General features: G+C 38.1%; 2 protein-coding genes across 6 annotated transcripts; one reads left to right on the top strand and one right to left on the bottom strand.

Moving 5' to 3' along the window:
• The first annotated feature begins 1,465 nt into the window (after positions 1-1,465).
• On the top strand, positions 1,466-10,629 carry LOC145895742 (kelch-like protein 2). 5 transcript variants are annotated; one of them, XM_082984528.1, is made up of 13 exons: positions 1,466-4,118; positions 4,531-4,605; positions 4,675-4,798; positions 4,928-5,081; positions 6,528-6,748; positions 6,815-6,958; positions 7,159-7,237; positions 7,296-7,381; positions 7,542-7,740; positions 7,816-7,953; positions 8,425-8,586; positions 8,766-8,913; positions 9,135-10,197. In XM_082984528.1, exons 2-13 carry the CDS (start codon positions 4,544-4,546, stop codon positions 9,406-9,408), a joined length of 1,791 nt encoding a protein of 596 aa, XP_082840654.1. In that variant the 5' UTR covers positions 1,466-4,118; positions 4,531-4,543; the 3' UTR covers positions 9,409-10,197. The 5 variants fall into 5 exon arrangements, with proteins under 5 accessions (XP_082840654.1, XP_082840660.1, XP_082840674.1 ...); XM_082984534.1 differs by lacking the exon at positions 1,466-4,118 and adding an exon at positions 10,231-10,629 and having other exon boundaries at positions 4,466-4,605; positions 9,135-9,315; XM_082984548.1 differs by lacking the exons at positions 1,466-4,118; positions 9,135-10,197 and adding an exon at positions 10,231-10,629 and having other exon boundaries at positions 4,466-4,605.
• A 1,681-nt stretch (positions 10,630-12,310) lies between these two features.
• LOC145900919 (uncharacterized) lies at positions 12,311-13,451 on the bottom strand. Its single transcript, XM_082988897.1, has 6 exons — positions 13,443-13,451; positions 13,246-13,347; positions 13,042-13,186; positions 12,839-12,993; positions 12,499-12,786; positions 12,311-12,322 (listed from the first exon to the last, which is right to left on the bottom strand). Exons 1-6 carry the CDS (start codon positions 13,449-13,451, stop codon positions 12,311-12,313), a joined length of 711 nt encoding a protein of 236 aa, XP_082845023.1.
• Between the last annotated feature and the right edge of the window lie 1,419 nt (positions 13,452-14,870).

Below are 14,870 nucleotides of genomic sequence, written 5' to 3'. Positions count from 1 at the left end.
CTAACAGTTCGGTAAGGTGGTCTCTTGCCAAGGTTTAACCACCTAAAAGCCGGGGAAATTTCGGGGTCGTCGTGTTGGGCTTTACTTATTTCCTCATATGACAGTCCAATGGAGCGACGCAAGTCTAAGGAATAAACTTCTCCTGTACCGTTGCGACGACTGTTTGTGCCGTAGGAAGTATTGACCGGGAACGGCATCGCTTCTTCTTCTTCACCGGTCAAGCGGCTTAGTGCATCGGCGTTGCCGTGTTTTTTTCCCGGGCGATGAATCAGTGTGAAGTCGTACTCTGCGAGGCGCGCAAACCAACGCGCACATTGGCCATACATCTCCCGCGACTTCCACAACCACCGGAGTGACGAATGGTCAGTCCGCAGTAGAAAATGCCTGCCAAGCAAATAACACCTATACAATTTAACGGCGTGTACTACAGCTAACAATTCTTTTCGCGTATAGTAGAATAATTGCGGTCCGGGTCGCTGGAAAACGTCGAGATCACGGCGCATGGCATCGAGCTCGTTACGAAAGCTATCAATAGATCGCTGCACATTCGAATTAAGCTCGACCAAAGTGTTTTTGAGTTCGACCAACTCAGGATTTCGGGTTGAACTTATCGATGTAACGGGAAGAGAGCCGTGTGACACATCGGACTCGACGACCATTTTAGCACAAACACTGAAATCCCGCTGTGGACACTTTCGTCTAACTGAATCCACTAGTTGGCGGTCCTTGAGACCCCGCAATAAAGCGAGAAGCATCACCTCATTTTTTATGGCGGCGTCGGCTGCCCTCGGGTATGCACGGGCGGCTAGAGCTTCTATGGCATACACAAAAGTTCTACCGTCTTCTTGTGGCCCTTGGATTCGGTTGACCAACTGACTTCTCAGCGCGCATTGGCCAGTGGCGTTTACTCCGACTGCTGTGGCTTTAGTAACTATCTCTTCAAATTGCATTTCGTACAGATTATCGGCCCCGTTTTGAATATCCCATATAAAGTCTTTGTCAACATTTGTGAAGAAAAGGTGCTTATTAACCTCTTCGGTAGCTTTTATGCTGGCGCAATTAGAATTAAAAACTTGTAAAAATGAGTTAAAATTGTCTCCGTTTCTAAAATGCGGGGGAGTCATGCCGATGTTAAAAGCCATCTTCCGGATCAAGAAAAATAAAGACGAACCTTTCTCGTGTGACAGGAACTCTTCTTCTGTGGTTGCAGCGTCCTGGCGTGCTCGCCAATTTCGTGTTACGCTTCTTAATTAACGCTTTCCAAGGTCCTCAGGACGCTGCATTGACGGCCAACCACAAGCCTGTTCCAGCACAACGGTTAAACAATTCAATTCAATCTTGTTCATAAAAACTCTAAAAATGCCACAGACGAATCACAATCTGCCAAAATAGGTCTGTCTCGCGATCTTTTCTTAGAGTCTCGTGTTAGCCCGGTTTATCTTTGGTCTCCCCCATCATTGGCCCAACCGTGTCACGTGAGAGAAAGGGAGCTAGCGCTGCGATATAAAATCAACGTGCGGTGACTGGTGCGTTCGAGACACTTCGTAAATAAAAATATAAATCAACACAAAACATTTAAATGAACAGGTAGAAGGTGAAATAACAAAAGGTGAAAAAGAACGTGGCGTAAAAGAATACGTGATATAACAAAGCGTGCAACTTGAAAATGAAACGGAACAAGTGGGCAAATTCTTTTGCGCTACAGTTCTAACAGTAATGCCTAACTCCGTCTGCATCCTTTGTTCCGTTTCCAGTTGTTTGGGGAATTTGGTCTGGAAATACGGGTGCTACACTTTACACAGCGAAAAACTTAACAATACCACACACAAAAATCCTCGGACGTTCGCTTGTCCTTGAGGTGGAATGTAAACGGAGGAAATTCGATATACCTCCTAACGACGGAAGCTCGAGAACGATTGAGTTCCACAAGAGAGTTTTCGTAGCTTACGTGTAGACTGCTTTGGTGTTATAAGTCTGAAAGTTACATTTGCATATTTATAAACAGATTACTCGGCTCACACAATCATGGAAATTCATTCAGATGTAAGTAATGCATGCTTAGAAATATAGAAATCCTTGACTTAACTTAATAAGCAGATCCGTGATTAGTTTTTCCAGCGCATACCCAGCTAATTCACCAAAACATATAACTGTGCATATTGGATTGCTTGACTAACGTTTGTAGTTATTTTCACATTCAAATACGGTAATTCGAACGTGCAATGCTATACGCATATACTTTATAATAGAGCAAAAATTCTGTCGCTTGTTTTGTAACAAACTGGGCTGGTTTGAATTAAGGTTGGTAAAGACTTATTTCAACACTAGCAATATAAGACAGAGGTCAAATCAATGAGACAGAACGCAGTGAAATCAGATGCTTCGTATTAAGTTGCCGCTGCCGACGCAAAGCTTTTGTGCACCCTGTGGAAAAATACAATTGTTTCCCACTTTTTTCTTTTTCTCTTGTGTTGATAATTTCGTGTGATCCAATCGTATCTGGAATCGCCATTGCTGACGTCACTGAATGAAAGCGAAGATATTCGAATGTGTTTGTCGTTTGGTGAATTGAGATGCCGTATTGTTGTTTGTCCCGTTTCGCTAAACTGTCTCTGGTTTCTTAATCGCCATTTTGAGCGCATCAGAGGTAATACTTATTAAGCCCTTGCATTCTCCCCCACCAAGTTTGTCAGCCTTGAACAATAAACGTTGTGGGTGAAGAAAGGGTAAAAAAGAGAACAAACGACACGAGAAGTTTCTGGAAAGATAGACTGAGGAACAGCGCACAAAAAAGCACACGGAAAATACACGATGACGTTTTGCATATTTGGTGGTTTAAACTTTTTTGTAAAGTGCGCATTTGAAAACACAATCTGAGGCATGCAAGAAATACACAAACATAAAAAATGCGACATTCATTTTTCATGGTAAAAAGTAGCAGGTTTGTGAACACCACCTGGCAACAACGTTTGTTTTGTTAGGTTTGGCTGTGACGTGTTTATGGGCGTGGTTTAGTTCGACAGTCTCTGCGGGAGGTACTGGAGCTGAGAGGTGCTGTAGCGGGCGCGAAACTGCACATATCATTGTCGCAGTGTCACCGTATTGAAACCAAATAACAAAGAAAGTATTTTTAGTACTCGATGTTGTAGGACGTAGAGTACGATTTGGACTAAGAAGACCAAATTGGACTGTGACTTAAAATTACACCCAAGCAAGGGTTATGACCGAATCCACAACCGAGATAACAAGAATGGAATGTGTGCATCATTTTTGATAGAGTTGAAGGGACGCTGATGTCGGCAGCTTTAGTTTGCTTAATAGAATGTTCATCCGGACAGTCATAGTGTGGAATCGGTGGCCACACAAAAATCTGTCAGTTGACATGCATTCGCCTCATTGGACTTGATATGTTTCACGTTTTGGGTAAGGTTTAGCACACATACGTAGACAAGTCGGGTCACGAGAGAATTGATGTTTTGAAATGGAAGAAGGCAAATCTTCTCTCTCTCTCACATTTTGATGCGGTTGAGCTTTCTTTCTTGGCGCGTTGTTTGGCCTGGTATCGTGACCGTTGTACTTTTTTAAAGTTTTGTATAAATATAGGCGTTTAGATAATTAATTTAGGTTATTAAATTAGTTTGGGTAATTTTTAGTTAATTTTTATTAGAGATGAGTGAAATAGATTTACGGTTAGTGTACATGCGCCGCACGAATTTATTGTGTTAAATGGGCATTTTGTACATGTATAGATTATAAATACATTTTTGTGAGATGTGAAGTTTTTAATGTAAGAAACCTGCGAAATTGCAAGCTATTAATAATGACAAAAAAGCTACATACTCAACTCAATACACCTTTGTAAATTTCGTTTCGGCAAAACAAAAGTAGATCCATATTAATTTTGCAAGAAAATAATTATGAAAAACTCTTACTTCTGCTTGATGCCTCACATCCTGGATGGAATCCCCGAGTGTAGGGCAGACGAACTGTTGATTCGTTAAGTTCCCGTCAAGAAAGCTCAACCGCATCAGTGTGTGTGTGAGAGAGAGAGAGAAGAAGAAGGGATTTGCTTTCTTCCTTTTCAAAACATCAATTCTCTCGTGACCCGACTTGTCTACGTAAGTGTGCTAAACGTTTCTTCCCGGGTGACATGTTCATTTGTTCCGCTTCATTAAATTCGTTTATTATTTCTATATGCATATGAAAGTAATTTTTATAGGCATATGGAAGTAATTTAAGTTATTAAATCAACGGTGACGCTTGGCACCGAAAAGGTTACTCCAGCGTCTCACTGCCCATACTCTCAGATTCCACATTTTTTTATTACTGAAATACTTTAGACAAAATACACCAATGAATAAATGAATATCTTGGAAGAAAACCCATCTCTGAATAAGCCAAAGTTTTCCTCGAATGTTTTGAATAGCATTGAATTGTTTAATATTATGCGTTTAGTTTCTATTAGGTCAATACAGTGTTGTTTAAGCAAGTCAAGCTCCTGCTACCCTTTATGACTGGTTTATAATATAGCCCATTTGAAAATATGGACATCACTGACAATGAAGTCATGGAACATCAAGTCAGGCTTGCACAGCTTTTGGATGAGTAAGTGATTTTTTTCACAATCTGCCTGCATACCAAACTAACATGTAAGTTTTGTAACCTTTTGCTTAGAGATCGAAATGCTGAAGATAGCACTTGTGATTTGATTCTAAACTCACAGGGAAAGGAGTTTCATGTTCACAAAAATGTGTTGATGGTTTCATCCAAGTATTTCAAAACCATGTTCACAGTTGAGGTAATACATGAAAACATTTGAAAGTCCCCAATTTTCTTGCAAGCAGTCTTGACTTTTGAATTGAGAAATACAGACCTTCTATAACCTAACAGGTATGCATGTTGTCTCTTTAAATCGGCTTGTTTACAGATGAAAGAAAAATATGCAGAACAGATTTTTATCAAACAAATTCCACCAGAACGTCTTGGGAATATAATTAGTTACATTTATACTGGAAAAATATCTGTTAATGAGGAAAATATGTTGGATGTGTTTGAAGATGCAGAATATACACAGTTGGAGGGTATGTATAGGAGTTGGTAAATGGGATTTTATGAACTTCTTTGAAATATTGGCAAAAACTAGAACCAGCTGTTTCAATTTACTTTATATTTTGCGTAATATTTGTTTATGAATAACAGGATTAATTAACACAGAATTGATTGACAAACTTAGCACACTACTGTTGCATACATAGTTGTTATTAATGATATTGAAGCGGGTGCTTCGTAACGTGTATTTTTCTGAATGCGCGTCGTTGCCAGAAAACGCTTAATTGTTTCGAGACGCGCAGAAAAAGGCAATACTAAAAGCAAAACTTATCACGCTTCAGTGAATTCAAGGGTGGCATCCGCCACATTACTCCCCCCCAGAAGCGGGATGTTGTTTTTTTGGTCGCCCTCTTTTACGAGCTTGCCCAACAGGTACCGGTTTGGAGCAGTCAACAATAGCAGGTTTAAGGCGATCAATCGAAATGGTATGTTCAACACCTGAAATGTTTATCACAAAATACTTTTCGTGACGAGCAGACACTTTAAAAGGACCATCATACGGTGGCGAAAGTGGAGGGCGATATCCATCTTTACGCACAAAAACATAGGTGCAATTGCGTAACGAAGGTGGCACAAATACACGAGTTCGACAATGGCGCGACATGGGCTGCGGTAATAATGTCTGAATCGCACGACGAAGAGTTTGTACAAACTCGGAATACTTGATAGACGTGTCTGCAGCAGCAGGAAAATCCCCAGGTTGGGAAATGGTTGAGCCGTAAACGAGTTCCGCGCTTGACGTGGTGAGATCTTCTTTTGGCATGTTACGTATGCCGAGCAGAACCCAGGGCAGCTCGTCAATCCAATTTGGATTAGCCGATCTAGCCATCAGGCTGCTTTTGAGTTGACGGTGAAATCGCTCCACCAATCCGTTAGCCTGTGGGTGGAACGCTGTAGTGCAGTGGTGTTTAATTCCCATGAGCTGGCAAATGTTCTTCCACAATTTAGATGTAAACTGCGGGCCTCTGTCAGACGATATTTCCGTTGGGATCCCGAAGCGGGCAATCCAATGAAATATAAACGAAATATTTTGCGCTACGAAGCATTTCTGCTGATGAAACGAAATATTGCGCTACGAAGCATTTCTGCTGATGAAACGAAATATTTTTACGTTGTTTCGTCCCTGGATCAAGCAAGCGCCGGTAGACTATTGGATTTATTGGAAAACCCACCGGATCACGTCGGGGTCACCAATTGAAGCGGGTGCTTCGTAACGTGTATTTTTCTGAATGCGCGTCGTTGCCAGAAAACGCTTGATTCTTTCGAGACGCGCAGAAAAAGGCAATACTAAAAGCAAAACTTATCACGCTTCAGTGAATTCAAGGGTGGCATCCGCCACAATATTTACATTAGTTGCACTATAGCTTTTAAAACTGCTTCTTACTTGGATATAAATTTGAGTGCAAATTAATTTGCAGATTTGAAGTTAATTTGTGTGAAGTACATCCAGTCAGTGGTAACTCCTAACAACTGTTTGAAAGTTCAATTGTTTGGTCAAACACACAACCTAACTGATGTTTTGGAAAAGTGTGAGCAGACAATAAAAACAAGTTTTTTACAAATATTGCAAAGTGATTTTTTGATGGAACTTAAGTTCAATGAAATGGAGGCTTTTATCATAGAAAAAAACAATAATGTGGTTCGTTGAATTTTATTTTTTATTGCTAACTTGTTGTGCCTAATACCAATATCATGTCGACATTAGAATAGTGAGGAAGCTGCATTTAATGGAATTGTCCAGTGGGTTAACCATGACAAAGTGCAACGTGAGGAGTTCTTTGAGAAACTGTTTTCTCTACTTGATCTTTCATCAATGTCGGCTTCCTTTCTAGCTGAAGTTGCGAAACAAGTAATATCTAGTTTTAATTTAATGATCCAATTGATAAGTGAATGTCTTTGTCATGTTTATTCAAGATTTTGTGTATAGAATTTTCCATGATGTATCACAGTTTCAGTTTAATTTGAGTGGTATGTTAGTGAACTAATTTGATGAGGTTTTATGTCTTATATTCTCAAACAACAAATATGTGCTAATTTTTTTTCTCACAGAGTTTAGTTGTTTCTCATCACTCATTGTGTGGTTCATTGATTGACACATACATAAGTATTACTACTTTCTCAGACACAGGTAAGACAAATGCTTGTACAACTTTTGTGCTTCATAAAATAATGACTTCAAACTCTAGGTAAGATTCTTGTAATGGGTGGCGAGACCTCAATGAATGAATGTGTGAAGTACGATGTTGAAAGTGGTCAATCAAAACTAATGCCAGTATGTTTGCATTATGATTTTCATGAGATATTCATAGATCAGATCTTAAAATATATTTTATCAGTTACCTAAAATACAAGACTGTTGCTCATACCGGATTTTTATATTATTGAGTTTAATGCAAAATTATATTTTTTACATGATTTTTTTTTTTTTGCAGCAATTAATCACTGGCCGATGTGGCCAAACATCAGTGAAAGTGGAGCGGAAAATATATGTGATTGGTGGTGCTGAAACTAAAAATGCGACAAAAATTTACAGCAGTTGTGAAGTTTTGGATTTGAACAACCCAACTACATGGAATGCAATCAATGACATGATTCATTGTCGCACATATTGTGGTGTAGGATATACTGATGGTAAAAAACTTTTTTTTTAAGTTGTTTTTCTATAATTTTTGAAACTATACGTATTTGACAAGTTTTTAATGCTAGGGATCATGTTTGTTACTGGTGGTTTCAATCAAAGAGCCATGACAAGTTGTGAAAAGTTTGAAATTAGTACCAACAAATGGATGGAATTTGCTGACATGATTAATGCAAGATATGGTCATGGATGTGTTGCATATCAAGGTCAATGTTTGGATAATATACCTGCTTACTTGAAAAATTAAGGCATAACTTTCAGCTTTAAAAATATACCTGATTTATGTTAATTTGGTTTTGGTATTACGCTATTAAAGGAACAAGTATCACAATTCAATTAGCTAAACACAAGCACTGAAAAACGTTTTGCAACATATCAAATATTCTGAAAACATTTCTATTAATATCGTTGGAAAACATTGCTTTTAAAGAACATCCGTTGCGTGTCTTTTGTGGCATCAAATGTAGAAAATATGAAGTTTACTACAAGCTATTCAAACTGAATATTTGTAGGATGACGTCTATATTTTGTGTATTTAAAATATAATCGATCTGGGTATTTCCTCCTCTAAATAATAAAAACTAAGGCAACATAAAATGTTATGGAGTAAGATAGATGGAAACCAATCTGTAAGATGTATATTTCCTATTAATTAATAGTTAAATCTTGTAACCCAGGGGCAATTTATTGTATCGGAGGTATGGATAAGGACGGACAATACACAAAATCATGCGAAAGATTTCTCAAATCTGACGACAGGTGGAATGAAGTTGCATCACTTAATGAAGGGAGGATGTATTTTGTGTGTGTTGTCTTGAATCATTGTTTTTATGCTATAGGTGGGGCATAGAGTACATAAATTAAAAAAAATGTATTTGTGAGTTGTGACCACATACCAAATAATTGTGTTTCGTTCTGTTTACTTAAAGCAACAAATTTTCTTCGTACCACACACCTATGCTTCAATTTTGTGATTTATTTTCATTCTAAATGGTTGTTGTTTGGTTTGTTTATTAAGGGGGAATGAATAACAACAATAAAGATATTTCAACGGTTGAAAAGTATGATCCCAAAGTTGATAAATGGGATTATGTTGCACCTCTTTTGAAAGCTAGAAGCGGCCACTCTGCTTGTGTTTCTTCTGGAAAAATTTTTGTGATTGGAGGGTAAGTGTACACTAAAATTTGTACCAAGACTAGAATGTAGTTATATTAAATGCCTGTTATTTTATTTTATAATGTGACATGTGCGGAAAAAACGCATTTAGTTTTGCTTTCAACATTTTGAATTTTAGATTTGTAATTAATAAGACAAATATATTTCGATTTCGAGAAAAAGCATCCTCATGATCTATAAAACAAAATTACAAGAAGTGAGTTAAAAAAAGGTTCACTACTGCCTCACAACACTCCCTGCACACAACTGAAAACCTGCCACGTACAACGGATGGAAGCGTTAAGAAATATGGAAAAGATAGAGACACGGGAAAAGTAAAAACACAAGAAAGACAAAAAAAGAGTGTCTCTGTCAAAACAATTGGGACATGGAAACGAATCATTTACATCGCGGTAAAATTATTTTTTCGTATATTTATGTTGGCATTTATTTTATTTTACCGTTTGCCTTCGGCCACGTCTAAGTTTGCAGTGCATGGTTCTTAACAAATGTGACCTCGCTCGTAGCATAGTTCAATTGGTAGATGTTTTGAAAACGAGTGTGGATGACTGTCAGGAACAATATGTGGGCCAAACGGAAAATAGTTTTGCCACTCGTTGGTCGAGTCACCGTGCCACATCTCGTTACGATAGCTATGATCGCCAAGTAAGGACCTGTGCAGGGGGCGATCCTGCCAATCATGCTATTGCATAAAACATCAGCTCAGGTGGAACAGCGTGGGGCCTGGTTAGCTTAGGGACGTGGGTTCAAACCTTGTTTTTTTAAATCTAGCTCCGACTTGTTGACTGATCCAGCTAGGCTGTAATGCAACCTAATGCTAAAATTTATGTACAAAAAATGATTTTACCGTGATGTGAATGACGCGTTTCGATTATTTTGACAGAAACACTGTTTCCCGTGTTTTTGCTTTCCCCGTGCTCTTTATCTTTCCCATACGTTTCTCAACGCTTCCACCTATTGCACGTGACAGGATTTTAGTTGTCTTGGGCGTGTTGTGAGGTAGTGGTGAGCTTTCTCAATTTAACCCCACTTCTTGTATTGTTTTTAAAGGCACAGAGGACGCTTTTTCTCAAAAGCGAAATATATTTGTCTTATATACCAATACTGACAGATTTTAACCTGGAGGTTTACGTTTCTGTGATTGTACTATAACTATACATAAGGTGGAAATCGTCAGGGCCAATTGGAACAGATAGGGAATTGATTCCCAAAATCAATTAACAAGTAATCACACATAACGTGATATTTCAAAACAGTTAGACTGTGGCATTAGCAAGCGGATGATATTATTATGAAATTTGTCATAGGTATTACAGTTCTGTGGAAGTTTACGATGCAGAAGCAGACTCTTGGTCTGAATGTTTTGAAACGAAAGAGTTGTTCAATTTCGCAACTTCTCAAGCTATTTAATTACTTGTAGTATTCTTTTGCTGATTAAAAGTAAATTTAAGCTGATATTTACATTCATATAAATATTTTTTTTACCAGTTTTACTGGTAATTGCATGTGCTCTATTTTGGTGCATTTGATTCATGTTGATTATTGTTTCCTTTTCGTTGGATATAAACATATAGATTTCTTTTCCTCAATACCTTCCACATGCGGAAAGATCATTTTACGTGTTTTAATTATTCATTCTCAGTGCTTTTTAAATTGTGGACATAAACGTTTTGTTTTGATTGTAGTGGTAAAATACGCTTGATTATGTGCAACGCATGTGTGTTGACCCGTCAGACTTCTTGGCGTAGAATGCAATGATTTCGCGTTTGCAGAAGGCTAGATCAACACTAAATTTAAACCAATAGCTCTGTAGATATAAACCAATACATCACCGACATGATAGGTGATAAACTATCACAGGTCAGTAGATCGTTGTCCGAGGATCCTCGACAACTTCTGAATACGCGGGATGTCTAGTTGACAAATCACGATTTTTGAAAACAATTTTACACTTGGCAACATGAATATTTACAGCAGGTCACAACCTTGTTTTATGTTAAACAAAGACAACGTGACAACCGGATTATGAACCGAAATTTATTCTGCGTTCGCTCAGCAACATTTGATTTGATTTTGCTTTGGAAAGCATTTAAAGTGCATATGACACGGCCATGGCAACTTTGCGTAAAACTAAAGGTGCATCTACAACAAACATATTTCCAAAGTTTTTCGGTTCTACGTCAACTAAAAATGTAGAAAACTGCACGGAAAGTAGCGGCGACCAAAAATCGTAAACCTTTTGCGCTGTGGCGAAATTGACAAAAAAATGCATTGTTTACATAGGAGAAGGCGCCTTATATTGCAGATATCGAATAGTTTCAAACATAGGAGAAAGTTCAGATTACGTTACCTCAAAGGTCAGTACCAGGTTACACAAAAATATGTCACTGTGATGTCACAAACCAAAGGCTTATTTGTCCGTAATTATGACTTTAATTTGGTGATTCCAATATTTCTAGTTACAACTATATTGCGAAAAATACATTAGTGGTTGATTGTGGCGAAATAAATAAATCATTTATGGCGCGAGCTCGTAGGCAACGATACTGCCAGGCAAAAAGTGGTACTATGACAGAATAACTGTGTTGCATAATCAGCTAATTTGATCGGTTTTTCTCGGCGGTCTTTGCCAGCCTCAAAATTTAATTAACCTACTTCTATCTTTTGCTGTGAGTGGACGAAACGACAATGCTAAACTAACGGTATGTCTCTGTTGTGTTTTCAAAAGTTTATGTATCACGTTAGCGATCATAAATGCTGCAACAACAAGAACACCCTGTCCCAGTAACTGTTTTATAATTACACAACTAAATAAGACATAATAGGTCGAAACGGTGGCCATCTCTCTGCAGCTCAAATTAACATCAAAATCCGTTTGTTGCACTAGTTCACTTGCTGTCCCCTGTTTAATGCAAAACTATATGCTATGTTTTCCATTCCTACGCATAAGGCTTGCTGCCAGCACTCTCACGACCAAAGCGCCTTCTATGACGTCACGTATAATATAAAATAATCTCGCTTTCGCACGATTTCGTTCGCAGCGATAAAAAACGCGACTTTTTTGCCAAAAATGTTTTAAAGTTATCAACATCTCTTAGTTTATTTATTAACATGTTTTATTTTTCCGTGTCACATACACTAATTCACTTTCTATGCCCAAATGTAAACGCCCACATATTTGAACTATTCAAACTTTGAATTTTGAACTTTTCAAATTCTAAAAATTTATGTGGAACAGCCACGTTTATTGCATAAAATATGTCCGAATATATCATAACGACTAACAGCATGGATGGCGCAAGTCTTGGAATCCTTAAAACCCACTGCAACATCCAATATATCTGTGTCTTCTATAACAATGTGCTTAGCGGCCCACGACTTTTTTGATTATTTTGTGGACTGTTCAAAAAATTAATGAATTTCATGGTTAACATAGTTGTCCGCGAACTGAACATTTTCAATTGAATCAACTGTATGTCTGCTAAAATATTGTCTGCAACTGTATGTCTGGGCCAGAACTGGGAGTGAATGTTCATTAATTAAACATTTAAATAAAATCGAAACCAAGTGCTCACATTTTTAACGTGGTGAAAGGCTCCCACGAACGCGCGATGAAACTCAACTGAGCGAAACACTTTGTACCCAGCATAACTCAATAAAGTAACAACAATTCCGAGAGAAACCATGCCCTGCTGAACAAGAATTTTCATGGCGTCGTTTTCTTGGCTCATTTCATCAAATAGGCTTCCACCTTTGTTCTTGTGAGGAAATGGTTGATTTGGAATTACTTCTCCGAGAAACTCACACAATGGTGTCCAACCTTGTGAAACCTCGTGCACAAGCAGTTTGTCTTTTGGTGCTTTCTGTGATAATCATATAGCAATCAAATAATTTCATGAGTTTATCAGTAAATACTTTTTTAACGTAACTGTAGTGCATGTAGGATTTTGGGTTTGTGTTTACTTCTATCACGTAAATATTGTGTTTTCTATATCTTTGTTTGAGCATTCTTTCACTGAACAGAGTAACCTTGTTGCTGGGAAAGCGGGCCAGCTCGCCGTATGCTTTGACTGGAAATAGTCGATAAAAGTTGGAATTTATTTACAGATAAAACCTACATGTGTGGTAATCGTAACTTCGTCGAATCCACCAAGCAGGACAACAGATGCTGAAAAGCCACATCATGTAATTTGAATGATATTCATCAAATTGTCTAACCAGGCTTCTATACCACTCATTTTCATCCCGAAGAGTAAGAATTATCTGCAATCAAGTTGATTTTTATATTTTATTGCTGGAATGGTTATTACACTACAGCAAACCTTTGCATCTGGAAATGCTTCAAGAATTTCTTCCCAATACACAAAACAAGGTACATCAGTGACGGCGTCAACTCCCTCATACATACGTTGTAAATCCTTACACTTGAACCTTTTGTTATAATCTTCACCCAATCCTTGTAGTGATAATATTTGTGCTCCATCAAGTCGTATGTTTTGTAAACGAGCAGTTGAAATGCCTTGCACATTGTTTTTGTTCCAGTTTTCGAATATCCGGCTAGTATGACTTTCAGGCTTCAACTTCGTTTTTGCTATTGTATGAAACCAACTTATAGCTTTATGCTAGTTAACCTTATCACTGCGACAGAAACATAAAGTGTTATAACCTGCAGTTAAAATGTGCTCACGTTAAAACCGTTAATAATTAACCAACGTTATGTACGGCAGCGAGAAGCTGGATGATGTGGAAACGTGTCGACTTTAAATGCCGAGCAAACTGTGGTTTTGCAGAAAATGTCGCGCAGAGATAAGGCTTAAACCAGTCAATCCTAACATGTCGCCACCGCGTTCTTTCAACGCCAACAACTTTCTTATTTTTCACCAAGCAGGAAGGCTCAAAATGGCTGGCCCTAAGCCATAAGTATTTTAAGGGATACGAATAACGAAGGAAAATATTGGGTCGTTGCACTGAAGGTTGTGCGTTTTGTAAAAATAAATCTCGTTATTTTGTTTGTCGTTTTCACTTCAATTAAAAGTTTGCAAAGTTATTACGTTTTAATGTTGCTTGGCGGTTTATGGAGTCAGATAGACGGTGGTGTTTCTTTTTGCACACCTCACAGAAGTCGATGAATAACCTCCAATTTGTGGGTAGTCATGTCGGTCATGTTTTTCTCATCAATATAAATTTTTCCAGTGTAGATGTAATCGACAATCTATGTCTCTATCAGGTGGAAGTTCTCAAATAACAGCAATATTATTCCAACGTGGATTGTGGATTGCGTTGCCTCTAAAAGTATACCACAATTTGCATACATTCTTACAATTTACATCAATTCTGTAAAAGTAGGTTGCTCGGAATTTTGTGTTTTTTTGAATTTTTAAAGAAACGAAATTTCCTAGCTCAATTAAGCAGATCATTTTTCTGGCCTATTTAACAAGAATGAATAAAAAATATGAGAAATAAGACAGCATGGGAATCGATAAATCTTCATAGGCTGTGTGGAGAGTGGTACATTTACAATACGAATTTCTCCTGGAATTTCCTGTCATCACATTTTCGCTTGCAAGATTCAGCTATTGTGTTTTCTACGTTTTTTCAAAATGAGTTTTAACATAATTGTTTCAGTGGCTCCACTAAAGAACGAAATACAGCATTCTCTCTATAATTGAGTTTAATCGCAGTTTCGTTGCAAATCGCCCATTTTCAGCCCCTATAGAAGTCACCGCAGTGCAGTCTAAAAATGCTTGGATGGAAACGGTGCTGGACAAGCTGGAACACATTGAAATATTATGGACGGAACGAGCCAAAGGACTGAACACCTCAATCGCAACGATGCAGGTCAAAATTAATCAACTAAAACGGGAGAATCTGTCGTTGCGCAAATCCGAATAACATTTAAACTCCAGTTGCTGTTGCTACGGGTGTGGTGTTGGGCATGTGCAACGTG

Source organism: Ascidia mentula, chromosome 1, assembly GCF_947561715.1.
Source record: "Ascidia mentula chromosome 1, kaAscMent1.1, whole genome shotgun sequence".
Taxonomy (NCBI): domain Eukaryota; kingdom Metazoa; phylum Chordata; class Ascidiacea; order Phlebobranchia; family Ascidiidae; genus Ascidia; species Ascidia mentula.
Note: the sequence above shows the minus strand (reverse complement) of the source record. Positions and strands in the feature narration are given on the sequence as shown.